A 26,552-nucleotide genomic window follows, 5' to 3' on the forward strand; every position below is an offset into this window, starting at 1 on the left:
AAAAAAAAAGATTTCATTATGCAAATGACCGTCCAGGTTATAAGAAGTTTTATGTTGCAGTATTAGATCATCAACCTATAGATTTTAGAGGAGATAACAAGAATAAGCTTGAGGCAAGGGTAACTAGTTGGCAGTTACAATTGCAAGCAAGTACTTTTCCTGGTTATTAATTATTGCAAGCAAGTACTTTTCCTGGTTATTAATATTAAATGTTTTTTGTCAGGAAGAAGATTGGAAAGGAAATTTAGTTTATGGTATGTATTGTATTTTAATTATTTAGTTTACTGTATGTATTGTAGTTTAATAAATATAGTCATAAATGTATTTTGATATTTATGAAATATATACTCTGTTATGCGACTTTGCCATGTGCTTTAGTGAATGTATAATGTGACCAAATGAATTTGAGTTTATTCAGAAAAAGTCTGTGTTTGTTGGATGAAAGTGCTAAATATATTCATTAAGTTCTTTGTCTCTTTTGTTACCCATTTTACAGTGGTGTTTTTGGTTGGTTTTGGTTGTTTGCATTGTAATCAAGATTTATTTATTTTTTGTTTGGCTTATAAAGTGTAATACACATATCAGCCAAGACTTTGACAAAGTGGTAGGTTGTTCTTTTTGGGACTACAAGCTGAACTAAATCAGAATATTACTGTTGTCCTTCTTGGGGCTGCAAGCTGAACTAAATTTGATTAGTACAAAGTGGAGGAGGGTTTCCCAGATGTCTGCTTTAGCTGAGCTATTGACTGAGTTTAGAATGGATATGGCAAGTATGAAAAGGCTAATTAGTAGAATATGTAAAGTGGATCAAGAAAAAGAACAGTAAGAAGAAGTTGAGAGCTTGGGAGAGGAAGATCTCCATAGATTGAGATAGTTTGGCAGAAAAATGTTCAGTAACGAGTTGTACCACCTAATTGAGAAAATGTATTATTATTTTTGGCGTTGGAATGATTATATACTTGTGTGTGTGTTTCTGTGTCATAAGAGCAAAAGACTGAAAACCAAAATATCTAAAAAATTCAAAGTATCGAAAACATTTTTAATGCAGGAGGGCAAGCCCCCCTTGCAGTCCTTGTAGTCTAGCATTGTATGTTATGTTTCATGTAGTTAGCCACCTTGCCCTTTGAGTCTAAGACCATGCTTACTAAAAAATTTTTGTTGTGGAGCTAGAGGAAGTATTGATTTTCCCTAACCTATTTAAAGTGCTTAATCTGCTGAAAGATGCCAAAGAACGAGTATGAAAAAAAATACATTTTGTAAGACTTGAACTAACCTCACATGAGTAGAATGCATTTGTTATTCAGACTGAAAATTGAATACAACTCATGTAAACATATTGTAATGCAAAGCTGTAGTTTATTTTTACTTTGCCTTTCAGGTTTATTTCCCATACTTGCTTATTAACAAAAAACGTTATGCTGGTCTCTATTTTTCTTCAAGTCCGCATACACATGATAAGATGGATTGTAAGGGGATTGAAACAGTCAGAAGAGATAATTGCCCACTTGTTGCTAACTTAATCAACACTTGTTTGCAAAAAATCCTGATCGATAGGTAAGTTGACCACTTTTGCTGCCTCGCTTGTATTTATATGAGCTGGTTTCTGTCTTAACTTTTTTCAGCACACTGATCAGTTTTGTGCATCTGTAGAATAATGTGTGTTTGGAAGTCCAAATGTGGTGCACAAAATGCAACAGATCGTCCAAAATGGATGTCCCATTAGCTAGACTTCTCCCATTACCTGGATGGTACTCTGTGCTTTGCCGTGTTTTCTTGTCAGCAGTTCTTGGTCTGACAGTTTTGACGGTTTGACCTTAAGAAGTATACTGCTCAAGGGAGAAAAGAGGGTGGAACAAACTGTCTTCCCCCAACTACGAAAAAAAGAATTTAATAAGAATTTTGTCATTCATTTTTACTAAAGGAAGCCAGAATATAAAGGTCATATGCCACCAACTTCTTTTTAAAGTATATTTCTGTATTTTAAAGAATGTGTAACATAGAATTTCACATCTTATGGCCTCCAAGTTGGTGTTTATTACCCTTTATAACTTGTCACATAATACTTCCTTGCACTTAATTGAGTTTAAGATCTCTACTGATAAACTTTGGATGACTTTTGCAGTTGATAATTGTCAGGATTGTTTGTTTATTTATTTATTTTACATTTGTTTACCAGGAAAGTCCCACTGCACACATCCTTTTTCTGCAGAGTCCCAGAGAGAAAAGCTTTACCTACCAGAACTAAATAAAGTAAGGTACATACAATTGCATGCAATAAACTTTCAAAACTAGATCTAGAAGATACAGGTACATTCAGTTTAAAATACATAGAAAAGATACACAATTACATGCAGTTTAAGGTAACATTGTATATGCAGAGACAGGTTATTCAACAGAATACATTGATTGCAAGCACATTTAGAAAATATTCAAGTGTCCTGTATAAGTAGCATGTCAGGAAAAGGTTTCACTAAGTCTCCAGAGTTACAGTTAGAGATGCTTGTAAGTAAGCAGTGGATTTATTGGAGGTGAGATGAGTGATAAGCCTGAGACTTCCCTCAACTTCCTGAAGATTAACTGTGGGATGTAGTCACTGCTGCTGCCAACAGGAAGATCTTTCATGCATTCTAGACTGGTACTAGAGGGAGTGAAAGAAGGTGAAGGGGGTCAAAGGCCAAATATCAGTCACTTTTTCTGCCTGTCATTTCTGCTCTTAAGGCAGCCTTATGCATTTTGTTTGCATCTCTTTCACTATTGAAGGCTACAATTCACAAATGTTAATTGCTAACAAAGCAATTTACCCCCAGCAAGCACCACTGTAGTGTGGGGGGCCTAGAATTTCAGCACCACCTTTCCCAACACAAGGTCATGTAGTACAGCTCCAAACATGGCCTTCTCAATTATACTGGTTCCTCAGTTCAGGCTTGGAAGTTGTAACTGGGACTAAGATGTGTTCTCCCCAGTCTGTCCTCTCCATCCAAAGTCTTGCAAATCTACTCAACAAAAATAGAGCAGAGTCCCACTAGCCCTTCTGATCTGTTTGTATTCATGTCCTCCTGTGTGCAGGATCATATTCTTGGTAGGTAGGCATGGGTTGACACCAGTGCTAAGCTCTGCTCAGATGTTCATCGTGTTTCACTGTTGCAGTCATTACACTTGGGTTATCCTGCTGGCAGGCTACCCGCAGTTGGCCTGAATTCCAAAGTCCTGGTCCGGCGTCGGTTGCTGTCGCCGCTTCCCTGACGTTAGTGCGCCAGGGGTATAAAAGAAGCAGCTGACGTCATTTTCTTCAGTCTTTCTTGCTGCAGGGTGCCCAAAGCAAAAACAGTTCGCAAGTGCCGGTCGGCCGACTCCTGAGATTTTTGAAATCGAATTTCAAAAACAAAGTCTTCATTAAAGCTAAGTACCCCGTTGGGGAAACTTTTTTCTTACTCCAGACCGATGTCAGAAAAAGTTAACATTTGTATTTCTTGTGGGAAGCAAATACCTCATAAGGATTTCCACTCTTACTGTATTCCTTGCCTAGTCCCTGACCACGACGTTGCTAGCTGTCGGTTTTGTGCTGGATTTAACCAACGCACTATCAGAATTCATAAAAAACGCAAGGATAAAGACAAGGACAAGCATCCAAGGTCCAAAACCGACGGCGAAGCCTCTTCTAGGCCAGTCGCCGGTTCGCCGGTGCTGAGTGAGGCACTTTCGCAGCCCCTGACTCCCGCTACCTCAGAGCCACAGGCAGCCTCCGACTCCCACGTGGAGACAGCTAGGCCTCTGGATACTCAAGGTATTGGCCCTTCGGAAATTAATCCCTCAGATGGGTCCGGAGCTGCTGAGCAGGCATCAGCTTCTGAGGGTGTCTTCAGACCTACACAACTTTATATAAAGCCTACTTCAGCATCCAAAAGTCTAAAACAGTTTTAAATACAAGGAAACCACTGCAGCATTCTCCAGGACAGACTTCTATGCCTAAGAAACAGATGCTCAAAATGGCTGAAGACCTAATTACTTTGATCAGGGGTTCCCATCCCCCTCCTGATAAGAGGCCTAGGCAAGACACTGAATATGATTCCTCTGATCAGGTTTCCATTTCCTCTGATTCCTCTTCTGTTCAGGAATATTCTGTTCCTCCCTATGAGGATTCTGATGCTGAAGATTCTATTCCTTCAGCTTCTCCTCCTGAGGACTATTCATTTGGGGAAACCCTGCATACCATGAGGGAGCATTTCCATTGGGAGAGCCAGGATTACTCCGATTTTAAGAAAAGACTTAGCGACTTCGGTGCACACTTATACAAAGCACTACCATTTACTTCTCTACTCTAAATCCAGAGCAGGCCTTGCCACATAGTAAGTTGTGTACCTACTATAAATGTAGATGTTCGAGTGTATTCACTGTTGTAGTCCAGGTTACCCTCCCACCATCCCTCTTTTTCTTTGCTGGGACTTATCTGTTCCTCTCTGTTCTATACAACCTATGTGGTGTATTTGCTTGTAGATGGTTATGTGCATGTTTTTTTATGATCATAATTTTTACAGCCTACCCTTTTGGGGGCACCTGACATCTGGGGCAAGAAAAACTGAAGAAAATGGCATCTGCTGCATCTTTTATACCCCTGGTGCACTGACGTCAGGGAAGGGGCGACAGCAACCGATGCCGGACCAGCCCTCAAAAAAAATGGGATGCCCTTTACAGGCCTCCACCTGTGTTTGATAGAGCATCTTTCCAAGTATCCTTGTACTGATTCCTTGCATGATCTCTTTGGTCCAACACAAGTCCCAGAAATTTCAACACATTTCCTACCCTGCCACAAGACAAGGAGTCCAAAGCTTTAAGTAGCTGTTCCAGAAGAATCTACTCCTCTGTTGTGTTGAGAAGAAGATTTCAAACTACTGATCTCACATTTCTGGTTCTATTCCCTTGCGGTTAATATGGCTGTAGAAAAGCTTGTGTTTGCTTCCACAAGATGGTGTGGTTAAAGTTTCCATCTTTAAAGAAAGAACTTGGAAATGAGAGATCCTGGGTGCCATTATTGAGAAGAAAGTGTTGTTTGGGCAGCCTGTCCAGGAACTGGATGATTTTCCTTAAGAGGGACCTTGCATCCTTTTTGTTAGGGACCTTTATGGCCTCAATTCTTCTAACTCTTTCTACATCTTCCTCTTCAAAGCCTAGCAACCTCACCCCCCAAAAAAAAAGAAAAGAAAAAGAAAGAGGCCTCATCATGCCCCAGTGAAGATTTTGAAGCACCACATACTTTTTTTTTCTCATCTTGTTCTGACTAAGACATCAGGTATGATGTCCTGCTAGTGCCTTGTTACAGTCCTGATTCAGATGTGGGTTTGACTTTTGGGGGCTGTTTATCAGGTTTACACTATATTGGAAAAATTATTGTATCATTGTAATGTTGCATCATATCAGATATGGTAACCCATCCTGTATATTCAGGCATAGCTCTTCAGATAGTCCTCGATAGTAATGTTCAGGGATGATAAAGTGACTGTTGCAGTATATTGTGTGTGTTTTACTACTTTTCTGGAGATTTGTGTGATTTTTTTTTTTTTTCAGTTTATTCTCTCATTGGCACCAGCCAGTGAATCTTCTTTCTCAGGTCAGCATCTGCAATTTGTTATTTAGCCACCCTTCCATTTGTGTTCGCCATTCTTTTTGTATTAGGTTCCCATTGTGCAGTATTGGTTTCATTATCACATTTAACCTGGTAGTTGAAAACAGGACTTTTTATTGGGATTTTTTTAAATTATTACATGTAATATTATTTCTTGTGAATGTTCTGTTCTTGAGACATAGGTAGTGTCTTTTCTGGTCATCTGTAAAAATATTAAAAGTTAAACCATTTACTTTTTCCTTTCTTGGTAAAATTCATTTCATGGGCCAAAATGTGTTAGTAAAGATAAATGAATACCTTTAACTTTCATAGGTTTTAAAATTACTCAAGCTTTTAGGCCTGAAGGAGTCCTTAATGGGAGTTGGGAAGGGCTTTTTGATAGCCTGAAAGATCCAATAATCACAAAACCTCTGTTGGTTCAGTAAAAGGTATTACATAATTTCACTGTTCCAGTGTGTTTGTGTTTTCAGTAAGTGGACCAGCATTAATTTTTTTCTTCCTTTGACTCTGACACTCAGTCCTGTTCGGGCTTCAGTGTCCATTTTGATCATACATCTGGCCAACTTGTTGACATTACTTCAACTGCCCACTTCAGTTTTGTTTCTTTGAAGTCTGTATTCTTAGTGTTGACTTTGATTTTGGTTCTGGGTCAGACATTGAACTTTCTGAGGTTGATACCATTGGTACTGAACTCCATATTAACTTCAATCTCTGTTCCAGGTCAAAGTCTATGATAATAGGGGGGTCTACCCTTCTTGACCCCCTAGCTAGAAGTCAGGTCGAAAGCAGTCTCAACCTTGGCTGTTCTAACATGTACTTTTTACTCAAAACTACATTTAGAATCCTTTTTTTCTACCTACTGTATTTTAAGCTGAAAATCCTGTTTTACCCCAGCCGTAAAGTATTTGCTAATGATCTAGATCCTATGCATGTGTATGTGAGAAATCTTATGTAAAGTGCAGCACCTCTGTATTAATATTTTTATGTAATTTTAGTGTATTAGAATTGTGTTTTCTACGTAAATTGTCTATATCATTTTGTGTCTGTGTGTGTATATTGATTCTCTTAACCTTTGGCCTTTTCTTCCTGGGCTATTGCTGAAAAAGGGCCTGAAACTGGCTTAGTCTGCATTTCCATATTAACCTGGAAAATAAATAATTATCATCTGTGAACTGACTTCATCATAGTTAAGTGGTTTGTTTTCCTTAAAAGCATATTTCTCTTCTCTAGATGCAATTTTGGCATTTTTCTTGTCAGTCCAACTTGGATAAATCTATTCAGTGTCTGTCTCTCCAGTTATGCATCACTATACTACTGAAAAACAGAGTATAAAAACAAAAAAGACCAGCCAGTAACCAAAAGCAGTTTATTGTTCTCCAATGTTTCGGCCAAAAGCCTTCAAAGAATAAAATATTAAAAAATTGCCTGCCTTATATACACACATAAATAAGATAAATGGCAATTAATTAAACATTCAAGTAAAAAATGTCCCGTTGCACTCCAAGTTTAACCCTTTTGGAACTAAAGTATACAGATTTCTTGTATAATAGTTTGTTTTTATGTTCCATAATATTGTCTTATTGTGTAGCTATAGTAGTCTATGCAACTTCCTTACCTAACTTTTAATTGTTCCTCATATTTTGTATGCCTGTTTATGGCCATTCCCTTTGTTTGTTTGCTGTTTCCTTGGGGCAGCTGAAGTTTACCTTCACTATATGTATATCTATATATATATCTATATCCATATATGTATATATATATATATATATATATATATATATATATATATATATATAGTCTACTTGTTGATGTCTCCTTTCATGGCCTTTCCTTCCTTTCTCTTTACATGTCCAGTCTTGTATAGCATCTGCACATGAGCAGTTCACCATTTCCATTTGCTTTGTTCGTTTATTCGCCAAGTTGGTTGGTTGTTTTGATCTCATATTGGCCTTAATCATTTTTGCCATAGATTTTTCTTCTATTTTGTCATGCCACTTTAGTCTTATTATTTACGAAAGTGCAATATCCTTATGCCCTTTGCCAGTCTACACTGGTGCTTGCAAATATCTGTAACTCTCATGTTCATAAACCCATTTTTGTTTATTAGTATGAGAGCCCTTGCTTGGTGAGCATTGCTTGCAGTTCTTCATGGCACTAGTTGTTGAACCAAGAAAATTCATGACAGCAAGTATTCAGATTCAGCTATGCTTTCTATCCTCATTCTTTGAGTGTGGCCCTTAACTCCTCAACTCGTATCAATTCTTTTCCAGCACAAACAAGTTTTTAGGTTACATTGTAGCATTATTTGCTAGCAGTTATGGCTGCAGAATTCTAATATCGTCTACTGAGGAGATTTCTTCATTCAGCCTTCTACCTACAGACTATCCTTGTGCATACTGTGGCAGGTTAGAAAATATTATTTGAAGGCTGTTTAGTCTTCATCTTTTTTAGCCCTCTGTTTACTTCTAAAGCTATGTATATTTTTACACAATTTCTGCTTGTTTATGGATGGCTTGTGACACCGGCTGTACTTCACCTCTTCAGCTGTGCAAAATCTAGTGTATGCATGCCGTACTAGCTTATTTCCCAGACATTGCCCACAGTATATTATGGGTTAGTACTGTGTTGTTTTGACAGTATTTCACACTGCTGCAGTGTTTTAAGTGTGGATCTGAGATCCTTTTTCCAATCTACTTTTGATGGGTCATGATCCACAGCGAAGCTACCCACAAAGCTAAGCTTCAGGCTCTGTCCTAAAGGTGAAGATGGAAAGCCCAATCTGTGACACTAATTTGATATTAACTCGTTTAGGCTTGGCAGTCTTGTCTGGCCTCGGGTAGTTGGTTAAGTATTTCTTTTTCCTAAGTGACCTGTGTTGAAGAAAGGTAGTGATGAGTCTCTTTATAGGATCCCTCTACCTGTTGTTCCCCATCTGGGTGTATATATGGCTGAACAAAAGAGTTCTCAACAGATGAGCAATGTATTTTTTGCCAAGCTGCATTGGAACACTACTGAAGTATACCCACACACTGAATCCAAACTGCTGAGAAAATACACCCATTGCCATAAAGGCAGGTACAGCTGCAAAATCTGTCATAAAGTAAGGTGCAAAGCAGATGCTGCAGTGAAAGTATTTCACATAACAAATGTTTCTGTAAAAATCACAAACAAAAGAACTGCAAACTTTCCCTTGCTCTATAAAGTGTGTATTTTGGGGGGGTTACATTTTGCACAGAGTTTCAGTACTCACTGTTCCATGTTCCTTTCAAAGCCCAACGGTGGAAGAATGGAAGCTACATTCTTAGTAATTATAATTTCAAATGAGTTCTTATAAACCTATGATTTCCAGATGAAGCCTTTTTCCTGTTTCAGTCTTTGTATAGTTAACTATTCTTTCAGTTGAAGAACTTTGTAACACATTATTTTGAAGTTATCATTCCTTTTGTCGTGAGTTGAGCTCAGAATAGAGCATAGTTAACAAGAGTGCATTGTTGAGGCCTTCTAAATGGCAAGGGTTTCTCCTGCGAGGGTATTATGTATCACTGTCATAATTCTTTTTGACTGAAAAAGTGGGCAGAGATTTCCCTTGTTCTGGCATCAAAGCGGTCAAGTGGTCCCCCATGAGGGCCTCCATTTTCCTTATTAAGTGTCAGTGAAGACTAGCATCAGAGATTTATCCTTCCGTAGTGGTGAAAATTTTGAGCTACTTTTGCAGAACAGATTTTCTGAACAGCCAGTCCTATTTGTCTTGAATTGATTGTACGGTGATATGTTCTATGTTGCATGCAAACCGAATCATCAAAGATGATGTGTAGTCTTCTTTGTCCGCCAACCTAGAGAACTGGTCACATTTTCAACATATGTTGTCCATCTCAGTTGTGGTGGGATGACCCACTGCAGTGCCCCTGATGGTTCAATGACACTGAAATGAAAGTTATTTTATGTAACTGACAAGGTATATTGCTTCCATTCCATTAATAGTAGCAAAATTCAGTTTCATATAGTAAAAGTGGTCTAGTTGTTCAATCATCTTGAATGGGTTGGGTTTCATGTGGGGTGTGAGGCTATCGGATATTGTTATCTGTGCTACCATGTCTGGCTGCAGTTTTGTAAATACTTGTAAATAATTATAAATTATCCTGTGTTGTATATGCCAGTATGACTAGCTATAATATTGTAAATAAGTTTGTTTTTTTGATTGCTTCTTTGATTTGTGTGGGATATTTGAATCAAACAGTGTTCTTCTGGCTGACCAAATGTACATGTCTTTCAAAAAAAAAGAATGCAGGTTGTGCCAGTCAGTTGACCTAGAGTTATGTCATCGTGTGCCAGAGCAGAAAGGAATGGAGTCTCCACAGCAGCTGTTTTTGTTTACTCTCACATTTCAGACTTTTGAAAAGTAGAATTTTCATAACAGCTTTTTGTGACTTTTAAAAGATTCTGCTATAACAAGCACATTCTGAGTCAGTTGAGTTCATTGTAGTTGAGTTGCGGCAGTTTGTTGTAGTAGTCATTGGTTGTTTTCCAGATCAGTATTTTAGTTTTTCAGAGCTGTTCAGCAGAAATAATGGGGTTTGCTATTCCAGTCAGTGAGAACAGGACAACATCCTGAACAGTGGACATATATTCCTATTTTGCTTGCAAAAGTAAGAGTATTATCTTGCCTTGCTGAGTTAATTACATTAGACAGGGACAGTTAATCTTTAGACAGTTAGAAATCTACAATTAGTTTTTCCTTCGGTCAGTGTAAAACATATTCTACAAGGTTATTTTTGTAATTCCTGTTTGTGAAGCTCTGTGGGTTATTGAAATCAGCTGTAAGTATATTTTATTTATTAAATATTTTACTAGGTTTACCTTTAAAACGGCGATCGCAAAAAGATCGACCACGCTTTCGCGAACTCCGAAATGCAAACGTCCCAAATGCCGAAAACCATATATGCGAACGGCTAAATCTCGGCCCCTTTTGACCCAAGGTAGCACTGGTGCGGAGGTGTGGCGTGGCCGGAAACATTGAAATTCGACATTAATTCGACATTTTAAGACATGTTACGGATTCGAATTCGTGGAAAACGGGTTGACAAAGTGGTAGGTCGATCATATGTGATCGATATAAAGGTAAACCATTTTACTACCTTCTGTTGTGGCTTGTTATTTAGAAAGTACTTTTAGTAAGCGGAGTGTTTATGCTTATTGTGATATTTATTTATTTATTTAACATTTGTTTACTGGGAAAGCCTAACTTGAAACAAAGCCAGTTTTCAGTGGAGGCCCACGGGGAAACGCTCCAGATGCATGTCTTTGTAATGTGGGAGGAAACTGGAGCACCCAGAGGAAACCCACACGAACACAGGGAAGACATGCAGACTCCGCACAGAAGGCACTCCAGCTGAGAATTGAACCAGAGAACTTCTTGCTGTGAGGCGACAGCGCTACCACTGTGCCGTCCAGTAACACCGGGGCCACTCCAAAAAGCCTTACTGCTTGGATAACATGCTAACTTACATGTCAAGATTTATTTTACCCAATATAATTGAACACCCCTTTTGAAGGATGATATGGTGTTTTGACTGGTGGCAGTGTTATTGTGTTATGTAATTTGGGAAAGTGGACATAGCAGGTAAATATGTGCTAGTCTTTCCCAAGAGTGTTTGTATGTGTGTTTATCAAATATTTAAAAGTGCTTGCGCCAAATAACTAGAACTGTGACACCAGGGCTCTGTAGTGGGTAGTGTGAAGACTCATTTGGGGATCTGGATTGAAGCAAATAGTTCAGTCCCAAGTTTCGAGCCTGTTCCCAGTGTATCCTTAGGGGAAACTATGTGTTCTTTCCCTGCTTACAGTGACGCTTCCTTACCGGAGACGGTGGTGTGGATTGAGCCTCCTTAGTTACTGCCCCGGGTTTAAGTAGGGGGTTGTCACATGGGGAATTGCTGAGATGATAAAAGTTTGCAAGCCACCCCATACAAAGTCATCCTTATGGCAGGCAAATATTCCAGTGGTGTTACTTTCTGTTCTCTGCAGTAAAACACAGCAGAGTCAACTTGTGCATTTCTTCCTCCTGACTTGAAGTATTCTACTTTATTATACCAGTGGAGTGATGTATCACTCAAAGACCATAAATATACTTATTGAATTTCCTCAGTTGTCCCATACATCAGTTTTAGCCAAAAGGAGTTGGAGAACTTCTGATGCACATGTTGGTGACTCTTTTAGATCATTTCTGCAAAACAATTTAAAAACCCTCTAGTGAGAAGAATTGCTTTGAGTGGTTTTTTTTTCTTTTTTAAGAATTGCTTTGAGTGTTATTCCTTTTGGAATTTCTCAGTGGGTACACACCCACCTAATTGAAATGTGTTTTAGCTAACTTTTTTTCAAAAAATATTGTCTTTTTCAGCCTTCTGTCTAATCTTGTTTGCATCCTCAAACAATATATCCTCAGTCAGGAGTACATTATGTTCCATATGTGAGTCAGAGGACTGCATCTCATCAGATTCTAGTTCACTTGAATGTCTTCTACTTAAAACACATCAGCCAACATTTTTGTGTCTTCAGTGTCACCTGGGCATACAAACATTCAAGGTCTGATGTAGTTTTGTCAGTTCCTCAACAGATGGGTCTCTAATCTGACCTCTGATCAACTTCAGCCCCATCATTAGACTTTGGCTCCATAGCCCGAGCTCCTCCCTTACTTGTAATCCTCTCTTTTCCTGAAGTACATTAGATCTCGTTTGTCACTTTTGTGTTTGGATGCGGTCACCTGTAGCTCGTGTAGCATTTTGTGATACAAAAGTCCTTTTTCTTATTTATCATAGTTCTTATTATGTAGTTTCACTTGTTTTTCTTCCTCCCCATTTTTCTGTTAAAAAAAGCATATATGTATGTATATAATATATGTATGTATATATGGGTCTACTTTAAAACATTGAAATCTTTGGCGTCTTCCAAGGGGGATGCTGCTGATAAGACTAAGGTTTTGAGGATCGCTCTCCTCCTCCTCCTACTTCAGGCTTGGCTCTGCCCAAGAAAATCACAAAGTCATGGAGTACAAGTGCTCCCACAGGTCAGACCCCATCAAAACTGAGACTATCAAATCCAACTGTCCCTCCAGATCTCACTCAGTCCAGGTCATAGCCTCCACATACAAGGTCAGAATTCTCTCTAGAACCTGTTTCTTTGAGGCTTCACTCACCTTTTTTTGCAGGAGGCACCTTGAAGGATATCCGGACCAGCCACAAGAACCTCATTCCTCAGATCATCTAGGAGCCTAACAGAAACGGATGTGGACAGGATGACGAGAAATTTTCTCAGAACCTAAATTCAGTTGGGAGTTATCTCATCTCCATCTTGCATTGGATCTGTGTGCCTACATCAGTTCAGTGCCAACTTGTGACTCGTACACCAGTCTGTCCTCTGGTTTCAGAGTTTGTGGACCTGAGAATTCCAGGCTTGTATGATCCTTAGGCTTGGGTTTCGTTGACTCCCAACACCTTCTCTGATCCAGACTGTTGCGACTATGTCAAAGCCAAAAGGATCTCAGAACTGTAATGTTGGCACCAGATCCCAGTGGTTTGGATTTAGCACCAATGTTTTCGGAACCATCCCTCTAACTTGGAGTCTCAGCACTGGACAGCTTGGCTCCAACCTTTTTGTCAAGGTGGATCTTAGGCTATTCTGTTCTGTCATGGGCAGGTGGCTTCGTCTTCTACCAGGTCGGGGCTTGTTTCCCCATTACCTCTGCCTTTGAAGTAGTAGAGTGTTATCCATCCCTGTGGATAAGATATCCTTCTCGTCCTTGGGTCCATCCTTTCCTCAGCTATCTACTTTGGACTGCGTCTTTTCAACCTGTCCAGTTAGGATAGCCTGTGTGGTCAAGCCTGGAGACAGTTCTCATTAAGGACTCTGCTGGCACTTCCAAGTCCTTCCCTGGACCTCCCACCAGAGAGCCCCTTTCAAAGTGTATGGGTAAAAGGAGGCAGTTAGACTCCCCACAGGAATCTTTAATGGAAAACACTGACTTTGAAAGGGAGGGTTTCCCTAGATCACCCTTTGAGGATGTCGCTGCTTTGAGGAAATCCTCGAACATTTGAGACAGAAAGGGGTTGGTCTTTTGACCCCCCCCCAAGAGAAGTCAGTGTTTCTCAAGACTTTCAGAGCTGCCTCAGCTGCGGCCCGGGTAGGTGTGTGTGTGTCTGTCCCACGGAAGTTGAGATGGTAGACCTACTCTCCCACCAGGCTTGGAAGGATCCTGATGTCATAGCATATCCCAAATAGGCCTGATAAGTACAAATCTGCACCAAATGATAAGGCCCATTGGAGCAAGGGCCCCCCAGAGGGTGCTATGGTGGTAACAGCAGCCCACAAAAAAAATTCTGTCCATCCCCTGAACAGAGAGTCCTGGGTGCTGGACAGATTTGTTTATGCTTCAGTGACCTTTATCCCCTGGTCTCTGAACTACTTGACACACATTACGAGATTTCAGAGGGAGTTAATCGGAGTTTTCCAATACTCTGTCAGGGCCCATGTCTACAGAGGACAAAAAGACTGTATCTTTGCAACCTGTATCTTTGCAACTGATCACTATTCAGTCACTGTTGAATGCCTCCAAGAGGCAGATTCCTGATGTCTCAGAGGGAGCTTCAAGAGTCACATGTTCAGGAATTGCTTTAGGAAGACACATGGATGCACCTTTGTGACTTTGCAGAGTCTTCAAGTCATCATTCATCATTGCTTCCTTTGATGGATCCACCTTGTTTGGCCCTAAAGTTAAAGAAACTCACTCTAGGAGCAAACAGGATGGGAAGACATTATCTGTCACAGGGATACGTTTTTCTTCCTATCAAAGGACTTTTTCCCAGAACCAGAGAGGAGGTAGAAGGATGTGGTTCTGCAAGACACAAGACTGTTCCCAAGACTCTTATGGAGACAGATCCACCCACATCAGAGGAGGGAATTCTAAAAGAAGAACTCACCCCGTAACAGAGGTGGCCCACAACATCAGGGCTTCGGAAGTCCTTTTTCTGAGAAACCCTTTTAGCTCAAAAGATCTTTGGTGGTTGATATCATATAAAAGATTTTAGCTCAAAAGATCGTTGATGGCCTTCGCTAGTGCTCATTTGCTTTATTTAAGCCCTTTCAGCACCCCTGAAAGGTTGTCTGACTGCAGCACTCTGGGGGCAGTCAAGGGGGGTGCTCATCTCTGCACCCAGAAGCCAGAGCAGCCATTACCAAAGATGCCTGGGTGCACAGAATATTATACAGAGGTTATTGCATACCATTTTTCCTTCTACCTCCCCAATGGACAAAAAATTACACCCAGCCGGAGGAAAGCAGCAGCCGTAGAAATAGAAAAGCTGATGGGAAAAAGTCATCCAAGTAGTCCCCCCAGAACAACAAGCATCCAAACTTATTTGAGATTCCGTAACCCCATGTCGAGAGGGAAAGAGTGTGGCGATGGACAATTTCTTCTGGCCTCTTTCTACTGGCAGTGCATATTCCAGGGACATCCAACATACTGGCAGAGAAACTGAGCATGTCCATCTTACTTCCTCATGAGTAGCCCCTCAATCTGTTAGCAATGGAAATTATTTTCTCCAGTGGGATCAACCATGCTATGACCTCTTTGCTTCTCCCCTCAGTTCCAGGTGCAGCAGGTATTTTGCCCTGATCCCTGCAGAGGGGGTATTACCAAGGATGTTACTAGGCTATTACAAGCCTAGCCATGTAAAAACCCGAATACCCTTATAGATCAAGTTTAGACAGTCATTGTTAGCAGAGCTGTACTGTGATCAGTACTGACTGCCCCTGTCCATGACGGCTGTAGGTGCCACCCCCAGGATGAATCTACAGTCACCCATCCAGTTGTCAAGCTTGTGCTTAAATAAGGCCATTGAGGAGCTCTGCTTCACGTGGAGTGGGAGCTTATTCCAGAGGACTGGTAATCGCTGGGTGATATCTGTCTTTCCAGCATGTTCTGCTGATGTCACAGGCTTGGTTGATTTCTCTGGAGCAAGTTATTCTTGTCCCATTTGATTTGTGGATGTGCAGCAATTCCATTAGGGTAGGGTCCGAGACTGCTCTATAGGCCAGGTAGAGGTTACCACTCAGCAGCCTGTATGTACAGTAAGAGGGCTTTTAGTCTTTCCATGTATGTCATGTTTTGGAGATCATGGATTCTCTCGGTAAGAAACCTCTGTGCTCTCTCCAGTTGCTGCAGGTGTCTGGTAATGCATGTACAGAAGGGAGCATTATACCAAGTTTTAGTCCATGAGTTTGGCACCAATCATTTGTCTGCATCAGCCCTTTCTGTAATATGCTAACATCATTGGGGACTCTGTGATTGCTCCCAGTTTACAGTCATCTGCAAAGCTGGTAAGCCACAGGACATCTACCTTCACCTGGACTTAGAGAAATTGATTCCAAACAGTAGAGGGCCAAGCACAGATCCTTGCTGTACACCACTGGTAACTGGTCTACTGGTGGAGGTGGACTCTCCAACTTTGACTGTGTGTTCTGTTAGTGAGCAAGTTTGCTACCCATCTAGTAATGTATAGGTTGATCCCAAGCTGGAAGAGCTTCTATATGATACCTGAATGTGGGATTGTGTTAAAAGCCTTGGCTATAAATCAAGATAGGTGCTATGTACCATTTTACCCTCATCCAGGGCTTTGGTGACATTCTCAAAGAAGTCCACAAGGTTTAATAAACAAGATCTACCCTTGACAAAGCCAAACTAGGTCAGGGAAGAGTTTGAAGGTCACCTATGTCCTTGTAGTAAGCTCCATGATGTTTCCTTCCATGGCTTTACAGATGAGGCTGGTTAGGCTTATGAGTCATTAGTTCCCAGCTGTTGCTGTTCTCCACTCTGCTGGGACAAAGACAGTTTTCAGACTGTGGTTAAAGAGAGTGCCGAGGGGTTCTGCTAGGTCTTTTTAGGTTGTTGAGTAGGCAGACTGGGATGTTGTCTGGTCCTACAGAGGCTTTGAGAGAGCTTGTTTGACCTGTTCTTTGGAGATACTCAATAGAGGACTGATGTTGAGAAAGATTTGGGGTATGTCAGGTGGGGACAGTGGGGTGAAGTTATTGCCAAAGCAGGTTGGCAATTTCCTCAGGTTCAGTGTGAGTGGCACCATTTACTATAAGATCGGCACACAGCTGGTCATTCCCTCTTAGGTTACACACATAGCTAAAGAATGCCTTGTGATTGTCTTTACCTAAGGATGCTAATTTTGACTCATAGCTAGCCTTAAAAGACTTAACAAGCTATGTGATTTGCTTGTTCAAGCTGTGGAGGGTATTCTTCCTCTGTTGGGTTAGCTCCTTCCTGTTCTTAAATATCATTTATTTTCTTTTGTTGTATAACTTATTTATACTTGCAGTCCACCAGAGTGGCTTGTTCCTTCAAGAAGGTATGGTTTGTTCTTGTTAGGTATGGCCAAGTCAATGCATTTGTTTGTGACCATATAGGGCATTTGTGTATTTCTGTGCGTGGGAGACATTTTTGTCTATGTTGGCAGGGGATTCAAAACTTTTTATATGATCGCTTAGTAGGCAATAGTTGGTTTTGGAAACTTTTTTTTTTTTTTTTTTTATAACTCCTCTGGAGGTGTCAGATTTAATCTTTACTTCAGACAAGACAGATTTGTGGTCTGACCTTACTAGGCAGAGCAACACTGGGGCAGTGCAGTGCCCCCCCCCCCCAGTGTTGGTGAGCACTTGGTCCATGACCTTGAAGTGATCGTGTTTGTGCTCGTGTAGGTCACCCAATCGATGGAGGGATAGTTGAAATCTGCTATGACCAGAGTGTTTGGCTGTATGTTGAGTGACTCTAGCAAGTCCAGGTGGGCAGTGTGCTTCTCCTGGTTCATAGTGGGGGTCCTGTAACTAGCAATGATGTGGAAGGGTGTTTTTCCTATAGTTAATTGGACTGGAGTAGCTCTAGAGAGTCATACTATTTCACCAGTCTTGAGGTATATTTGGATTTGATGAATATGGATACACCACCGCCTTTGGTTCCTTCACTCTCATTTTGGGATCTGAACATGTGAAAGGCATTGTAGCTTTGTATAGTTGGGATCCTCTCAGCAGCCTTGAAGCAAGCCTCCGTGACTACACAAACAGCATCTTCCAAGGTGAGGTGTGCTTCCAGGGGGTGCAGTTTACTGTTTAAGCTTCTAGCATTAAACAGCATCACCTTGAGTTTGTCTTTAGTGGATTTCTGTATGTCAGAAGATTTGTTGTTTGGACATTGCCTAAAAAAGGCACTATGGGGGAAGCAAGATATTTGCCGGTATTCTAAAGCCTTGAGGAGACAGGTGAAGGCCATCTCTAGCAAAGCAGCATGGACTGTCGATCATGTCTTCCCAGGCAGATAGATGCTGCATCCCCTGGAGTGACACCAGAAGCTATGCCAATTGTTTAAATCAATTTTTTTTTTTTTTTTTTTTTTCTTTGTCTGTAATGTGGCATCATGCTCGTTGTAGGTAGAATGCTCTTTAGAGCTAGGGACATGCCTGCCCTGGGAGACACAATCTGAGAGTTCGGTCATGTCTCTCTTCATTATAGTCCAGGAAGGTACGTCTCAAGTTTTTTACACGAACATGTACTATGACAGAGTCATAGTGGTAATTGTTGCTGAGTGACATGAGTCTGTGCATTGTTTGACAGATCCTGGCACCTGTGAGGCAGCTGACCTGGACCTTCTCATTATTCAACATGGTGAGGGGGGCGTTTGTGTGTCTCTCTGTCAAGTTGCCTATAACCAGGTCATTTGGTTTTCAGGTGTTTTGCCTTAGGGACTTAATTGCTGAGATACCGATGTGTGTTGCGTGTGGTGATGGATTTTGTTCATGTACTGATATGTGTATGTTTCAGCTTGGGAGGTCTCTGGTCTTTTGATAGGCTCTTGGTGAGTACCTCTGCGTATGTGGTTTTGTGTGTCTTGACCTCTTGTGTGAGAGGGAAGGTGTGTGTGCTGACAACACGTTGTATGTCTTGTTTGTTGTATTGTGAGAGGACTGATTCTAATTTCATGGTATAGTTAAATTTCTCACATACTGTATTTGTTTACTTTAAGAGCAAGTGGTTGTCAGTGTACTTGAGGATGCCCAGGTCAATCGGGTTGGCTGGAGAAACTCTCCTTTCTTTATGGCAGGTATATGTTATAGTGACTCGTGAGAATGGGTTGGGTGTACCCGGATTTGCTTGTAAGATCAACATGGGATGTTATCCTATGGATGTGTAAGGGTGGAAGATTACGCCAATGCCTTAGAAAGTGCAGCTGGGTGGCAACACGCAACTGCATTTCTCCCAGAGAGGCTGTGGAGATGAGAAGGGTTCACTAGCAGGTATCCAGGGAAAATTTTTGATCTGAAGCAGTTAACTTCATTTGGTCATCAACCTGTGAGACCTGTGGGCTTTGGATCTGGACCGGATCCGAGACTACAGTTTCACCAGCATCAGATCCGAGCTGCAAGCTCCTCCCCTTACCCATACCACCACTGCATCTCCTTCCCTCCCTCAGATCTCGTTTTCCGCAGCTTCGCCTGCATTGTGATTGCTGAGCTCCAGGTGGGCAAGACTGTTGTTTCAGGGTTTTTTGAGTGAAAGTGTGTATGTTTCCTAATTCTTTAGGTCCCTTTATTCCTCCCCTTCACGTTCTCCATTGAGCTTAAGTGTTAGCTTAAAAAAATCTGTAGTAGTGTTTTGGTAGTCTAGGGTTAGCATAGGCCTTCTCTTCCCCTTTCCCGCCTCGTGTTTTGAGTGTGTGTCTAAGTGTTGAGGTTGAGTAGCCAGCTACTATTATGGCAGAGCAACATAAGTTGGTCTTCAGAAAATGCACAGAGTGTGGCCATAAGTTATCCCCTGTGGATGGCCACACTTTGTGCATTGTTTGTTTAGGGGCCGCTCATCTGACCACTGAGTGCACCATATATGCGGGGTTTAACCCCGGGGTCTTAAAAGACCTTAAGGCTAAATTAATCTTGGAAGCTTCTCCCCTCCACGGAGGCAGCTGCCTCCTCATCTTCTGTAGAGCCGGTCACAGCTTGGACCGCTCCCCCCACTTCTCTTGTGTCCACTCCTCCCTCCCAGGCTGGGACTCACCCTTCTGACCACTGACCCGGGGAAAGGGATAAGAAAAAAGAGAAAGGGGGGAAGAGATCCCCGGTGTGCACGGATCTGGTGGGTCCTTCTCCCAAGCTTCCTGCACCTTCAAGGCCAACTTCCCTCGGCTGCGATCTCTGAGGTTTTCCCCAGAGCCGGAGGAGGTTCGGCCTTCATCTAGGGCCTCCATTCACTGTCCTTCCCGGCTGACGTCGGTGGACTCTTCTAGGTCAACTAGAAGCCTTTCTGAAGCCAACATGAACAGATTTATGCAAAGGTTTGTTCGCACACAGCTTTAAATGGGGGTCTTGCTGGCTCCCTCTCCCTCTGGAGGGGATAGCTCACTGCCACTATTTGCCCCAATTGTTCCTTCACTGATCCATCCTCTGGTTCCCGAGTTCCTGGATCCGAGAGGTCCCGGAGTCGGGGGCGTCATCGATGGTACCACCTACCTCAACGCCAGCAGTTAACTTGAGTGTGTTTGATCCAACTGGGTCGGATCTGAGCTCTTGAAGCTGTAGTCTGGGTGTCGGATATGAGGGGTTGGGTTTTTCCCCTTCCACTCTGACTTTGTGAGGCCGAGACCTACCCCTCAGAGCCTCCATGCCTTCCGGCTCAGCTTCGATCCCCATGTCGGATCTGGGGAGGCCATCCTCTGTCAGTTGCTCGGGAAGCTCACTCCCCCTCGGCATTTGATGTGGTGGAAAGGTTTCTCGCTAATGGATTGAGGCCCTTATATCCTCGTGTCCACCCCCCGACCCCCTCTATTTCTCTGTGTGTCTTCTGCCAGTCTGCCCATGCAGGGACAGGCCATTATCGACATGCCCCAGACTGTTCCCCCCCAAGGAACCCCAAGCGGTTCGTGAGTCCTCTCCGGAGAGTCCCTCCAAAGAGGTCCCACACAAATGTAAGTGCAAGAGGAGTCACTTGGACTCCCCCCGAGTCCCTCACAGGAGATACCGACTTGGAGGAAGGGGAAAGCTCCCCAAGATCACCCCCCCCCCGAGGATGTCTCATTTGGAGACATCATGAAGATCCTGCTCTGTCGGGGGGGGGGGGGTTGGTCCACCCCCAAGCCTTCCCCAGATGAGTCGGTGTTTCTGGAGGCATTCGACACAGGCCCATCTACTTCTTGGGTGTGCCCCCACGGACCCCCTGGTGGATTTCATTACCACCAGGGCATGGAAAGAACCAGACACCATGGAGCCAATCTCAAAATATCCAGATAAAATCTTGAGCCCCCCCGGTAGATAGACCGAGCTGGAATAACGGGTCCCCAGTGGATGCCATGGTAGTAGCGGCTGCCACGAAAAAGGAACTGGCTCAGGGAGAGTTCTACAGTCCGTCCTCTGGACCAAGAGTCCAGGACGAGGAGAGCTGGCTTTCTGATTCTTCTGTGAATGTTTCTCTTTCTCTGAGAGTATTGCTAGAATTTCCCATTATTTGTGGTGGGAGCACACCCTCAGAAGAAAATTGCTATGAGTTGTTACATATTCCAAAACCTGCACCCATTCTTCCTGACTTGGCTGCTTTAGAGGATTGTGTCTTACTGCCTGCAAATTTCCTAATAATCAGCCAGCTGTCCCTAAAAAGACAGATAGGATGTATAAAGTTCCTCAGTCTTTTACATTTTTGTAAACTATTCCCAAACTTGACCCAGCAGCTGTAGCCTTAGGCGGCGACTCTGCTGCTAAGCACCTAGTTAATTGCAATCCTACTCTTTCTAATAAGGATGGGAAATTGATAGGTATGGGGAGAGTGTATACTTCTGCAACTTTGAATTTCAGAATTTTAAATAGGCAGGCTCATACGTTAGTTTTTTTCTGACGTATTGTGAAAGTATGAGGAATGTCTTGTGAAGGAAAATCTGTTTTAAATAACTTAGCTTCTTCTATTCAACAGGTCAGTACTCATTGTTTGCAGAGCGTTTGATTCTGGTGATACTTCTTTCAGGGCTATGACCACTGGTATGGTATTAAGGAGATTTGCTTGTTTGCATTCTCCAAAACTTCTAGGTGATGTTAAAACTTAGATTTTAAAGTCTCCCTTGGATAGAGATTTAGTGTTCAGCCCTTCTGCTGCAGAGGTGATCAAAAAGTGTGATGAAAGGGGAAAGTTAATCCAGGGTATCTCTTACGATTTTTCAGCCCTCGTTTTCCAAATTGCCCAAGGGATTTTGTTTTTCCTCATCCAATTTCAGCAAAAACAGATAATCCAGTTTTGACAGAATTTAGGTAAACAAGTTTAAGAAGTGGCAAGGAGGTTCCAAAATGAAGTCTCAAACCTTCCAAAACCAAGGACACTCCAACAAGTCTGAATGACTATTCAAGAGAACTTATGACCCCCTCCCACCCTGGCCCTCTTTTCCTTACATAATGTTTGAATCTCCATGTTTCTTCTGAAAATCATTCACCACGGGTACAGATGGCAGAGGGATGAAATTCCTCCTTTTTAGGGGGATCATTTAAGGATGTTCAAGAAAATGCTAAAAGACCAGTTTTTGTTTTTTTCTTTCCTAAACCTGTTTGTAATAATGCCCAAATTCAAAATGATGTCACTTCACAGCCTGTTGCCTCCTCTTCCTCTTTCAAGTTTCCTTTCAACACTAAACTTAAGATGCTTATCATCATATTCCTATTCATCCAGACGTCAGGTGTTTAAGTGATAAAAGGGTTTTCAAAAAGGGGGTTTTGAAACCGGTTTTCCCCCCAGCCGGGGGCCTTTTTAACCCCCCCTTTTGGCTTGGGCAAAGACCCCCCAAAACCTGGATGGTGACTCTGGATCTCAAGGAGGCTTATCTTCATGTTCCTATCAGGCTCAGTTGCAGGAAGTATCTGCGTTTTCGGCTGGGACTTCTCATTATCAGTTCTCTGCATTGCCCTTTGGCTTATCTACTGCCCAGAGTGTTCACGAAGGTTCTGGCTCCAGTGGTAGCTTTCTTCAGGCTAAGAGGAATACAAATTTATCCTTATTTGGACGATTGCCTGATTCTGGCCCAAGAAGGGACGAACTTCTTCATCATTTACAGTATGTGATGGCAGTGTTAAGATGCCTGGGGTATTCTGTGAACGAAATAAAGTCCAGTCTAGTACCCTCTCAGGACATGTGCTTTCTGGGTGTGAGACTGAATACAGCATCCCAGATGGCCTTTTGACCCCGGACAAACAAAAGAATCTTTCTCTTTACTTCCACCAATTGTCTCGTCAGTCCAGGCTGACTGCAAGGACAGTCCTTCAAGCCTTGGGGTTCATGGCATCTTGTATTCTGGTACTTCCCAATGCCAAACTGCATATGAGGAAGCTACAATGGTATCTCAAGAATGTATGGACGCAGCACTACAGGATTTGGACACTGTCATCTGTCAGATAATACCTTGCATTCAAAGGAATTTTTGTGGTGGGCTCAGGAATGTCACCTAAACAAGGGACTCTCTGTGACCCGACCAGAGGCGAGTCAGATTCTAACGACAGATGCCTCAGACAAAGCTTGGGAGCTCATCTAAATGGAAAATGGGTACAAGACACGTGGCCTGCCAGACTTCAACATTTACATATCAACTTGAAGGAGATGTTAGCAGTCCAGTTTGCATTGATAGCTTTCTAAGGATTTACTTCTTCAGGGCAGGTGTTGATTCAAACAGACAACACAACTGTCATGTGGTACATCAACAAGCAAGGGGCGCATTCATATCCTCTATGCAGACAAGCAATGATTTTGTGGGAGACTGCTCTCAGTTTACAGCTAAATCTTCAGGCAAGGTTTCTGCCAGGAGCACAGAACTCCTTAGCAGATGTGTTGAGCAGACAAATTATGGATCCCCACAGTGGAAATTCGATCCTGATGTATTTCAGAAATTGACAGTGTTATGGGGAACTCCAGACATAGATCTGTTCGCTTCTCCACTAAATTACCAGCTGCCAAAGTTTTGCACAAAAAGGTTTCATCCCACAGCTTGGAAAGTGGATGCTCTCTCATTCAATTGGAGCAATCTTCACGTATGCCTTTCCACCTCTGCCTCTCCTCCCAAAGGTACTCCTGAAGGTCAGACAGGACAAGCCAAACATGTTTTTAATAGCTCCGGATTGGCCTCGACAGCACTGGTACCCATTACTGAGAAGTCTGGTACGGAAGCCTCCATGGCCGTTGCCTTCGATTCCTCACCTGCTGTCTCAAGAGAACAGTCATTTACTCAATGTCAAACTTCACTCTCTACATCTAGCAGCCTGGCATATTCTGTTTTAAACCCTGGAGGGTCTCAGCTTCCACAACAAGTTTTGAATGTTATTTTGGAGGCCAGAAGGCCTAGTACAAGGAAGGTTTATGCAGATAAATGGAGGAGATTTTTATTTTGGAGTACAGCAAAGGACTTTGATGTTTCTAAACCTAATTTAAGTGTTGCTCTTCAATACCTTACTGAGTTATTGGACAAAGGTTTGTCCTTCTCCTCTATAAAGGTTCATGCTGCAGCAATCTCTGCTCACTATGACTGTGACCCACCATTATTTTCTCATCCTTTGTTTAAGCAATTCCTTAGAGGGGCAAAGAATATAAGACCCCACGTAGAGCTCCTACTCCTGCTTGGGATCTCAATTTTGTGTTGGAGAAACTCACTCTACAACCTTTGAGCCTGCAGCAACAGCAGAGTTGAAATATTTATCATGGAAGACTGCTTTTTGTTGGCCAATACCTCTAGAAGGGTTTCTGAATTACAGGCCCTTATGGCGGTTGAGCCTTTCTTAATTTTCCACAAGGATAGGGTGTCTTTGCATCTAACCTTCTTTTATGCCTAAAGTGGTTTCTAGTGTGGCTTTAAACCAAACTATTCATTTGCCTACTTTTTATGCAAACCCCCAAAATAAAGGGGAGAGGATTTTGCACACTTTGGATATACACAGACAGTTGCATGATATTATTTGAGCAGAACTAAAGGGTTCAGGCAGTCTCAGCAGTTGTTTGTTTCTTTTGCTTTGGGTTCTCAGGGCAAACCAGTTTCAAAACAAACTATTTCTAAGTGGATTGGTTTTGTATTACTTTCTGTTATTCCCATCATGGTAAGGAGATTCCAGCTGGAATTAGGCCTCATTCCACTAGGGCTACTGCCACTTCTACAGCTTTTTAAGGGGAGGCTACTAAAGATATTTTGGATGCAGCTACTTGGAGTTCAGTGCATACTTTCTCTAAGCATTACGACCTTCCACTTTACTCTAAATCTAGGGGCTGGATTTGCCACTGCATTTTACAGGCATTTTGGCAGCCCCTAATGCTTTTAGTTGGCCATCCTCCCTTACCTCTGCTTTGGGATTCTACCCATATGTAAGGACTGCAGCAATGTGAGATGAAGAACATAGTACAGTTTTGTACCTACCATAAATGTAGATGTTCAAGATCCACATTGCTGCAGTCCAACCCTCCCTCCTTCCCTCTGTAGTTAGAGGTGGTGGTGTGGTTTGGGTTGTACATATTGTAAATATGGTTAGTGCAGGGGTGGTTGGTTATTTTTTGGCTTTAGCCTTTGTTGTTAGGGCCTTCTGACATCTGGGGCAAGAAAAGACTGAGGATATGACGTCGGTCATGCGCTTTTGTACCCTGACGTTCTGATGTCAGTCTAAAGCGCCTTGACCGACGTCAGCCTAATACTTTGGTATTCGGGCCGACCGAGGACAGCGGACTACCCATATGTAAGGACTGCAGCAATGTGGATCTTCGAACATCTACATTTATGGTAGGTACAAAACTGTACTTTTCACCAGCATCAGATCCGAGCTGCAAGCTCCTCCCCTTACCCATACCACCACTGCATCTCCTTCCCTCCCTCAGATCTCGTTTGCCGCAGCTTCGCCTGCATCGTGATTGCTGAGCTCCAGGTGGCAAGACTGTTGTTTCACGGTTTTTTGAGTGAAAGTGTGTATGTTTCCTAATTCTTTAGGTCCCTTTATTCCTCCCCTTCACGTTCTCCGTTGAGCTTAAGTGTTAGCTTAAAAAAATCTGTAGTAGTGTTTTGGTAGTCTAGGGTTAGCATAGGCCTTCTCTTCCCCTTTCCCGCCTCGTGTTTTGAGTGTGTGTCTAAGTGTTGAGGTTGAGTAGCCAGCTACTATTATGGCAGAGCAACATAAGTTGGTCTTCAGAAAATGCACAGAGTGTGGCCATAAGTTATCCCCTGTGGATGGCCACACTTTGTGCATTGTTTGTTTAGGGGCCGCTCATCTGACCACTGAGTGCACCATATATGCGGGGTTTAACCCCGGGGTCTTAAAAGACCTTAAGGCTAAATTAATCTTGGAGGCTTCTCCCCTCCACGGAGGCAGCTGCCTCCTCATCTTCTGTAGAGCCGGTCACAGCTTCGACCACTCCCCCCACTTCTCTTGTGTCCACTCCTCCCTCCCAGGCTGGGACTCACCCTTCTGACCACTGACCCGGGGAAAGGGATAAGAAAAAAGAGAAAGGGGGGAAGAGATCCCCGGTGTGCACGGATCTGGCGGGTCCTTCTCCCAAGCTTCCTGCACCTTCAAGGCCAACTTCCCTCGGCTGCGATCTCTGAGGTTTTCCCCAGAGCCGGAGGAGGTTCGGCCTTCATCTAGGGCCTCCATTCACTGTCCTTCCCGGCTGACGTCGGTGGACTCTTCTAGGTCAATTAGAAGCCTTTCTGAAGCCAACATGAACAGATTTATGCAAAGGTTTGTTCGCACACAGCTTTAAATGGGGGTCTTGCTGGCTCCCTCTCCCTCTGGAGGGGATAGCTCACTGCCACTATTTGCCCCAATTGTTCCTTCACTGATCCATCCTCTGGTTCCCGAGTTCCTGGATCCGAGAGGTCCCGGAGTCGGGGGCG

At 42.6% G+C, this 26,552-nt stretch overlaps 1 protein-coding gene across 1 annotated transcript in view; it reads left to right on the forward strand.

Annotated features, from left to right (window-relative positions):
* Window positions 1-26,552, forward strand: part of POLD1 (DNA polymerase delta 1, catalytic subunit) — a gene marked incomplete in the record, with an annotated part of 1,583,142 nt that overhangs the window by 834,777 nt on the left and 721,813 nt on the right. The window contains 1 exon segment of the mRNA XM_044059378.1: window positions 1,379-1,554. Within this exon segment, the coding sequence (XP_043915313.1) occupies window positions 1,379-1,554 (176 nt within the window).

The sequence above is a fragment of the Protopterus annectens genome, chromosome 17.part0 (genome assembly GCF_019279795.1).
Source record: "Protopterus annectens isolate FY-2018-M chromosome 17.part0, PAN1.0, whole genome shotgun sequence".
Classification (NCBI taxonomy): domain Eukaryota; kingdom Metazoa; phylum Chordata; order Ceratodontiformes; family Protopteridae; genus Protopterus; species Protopterus annectens.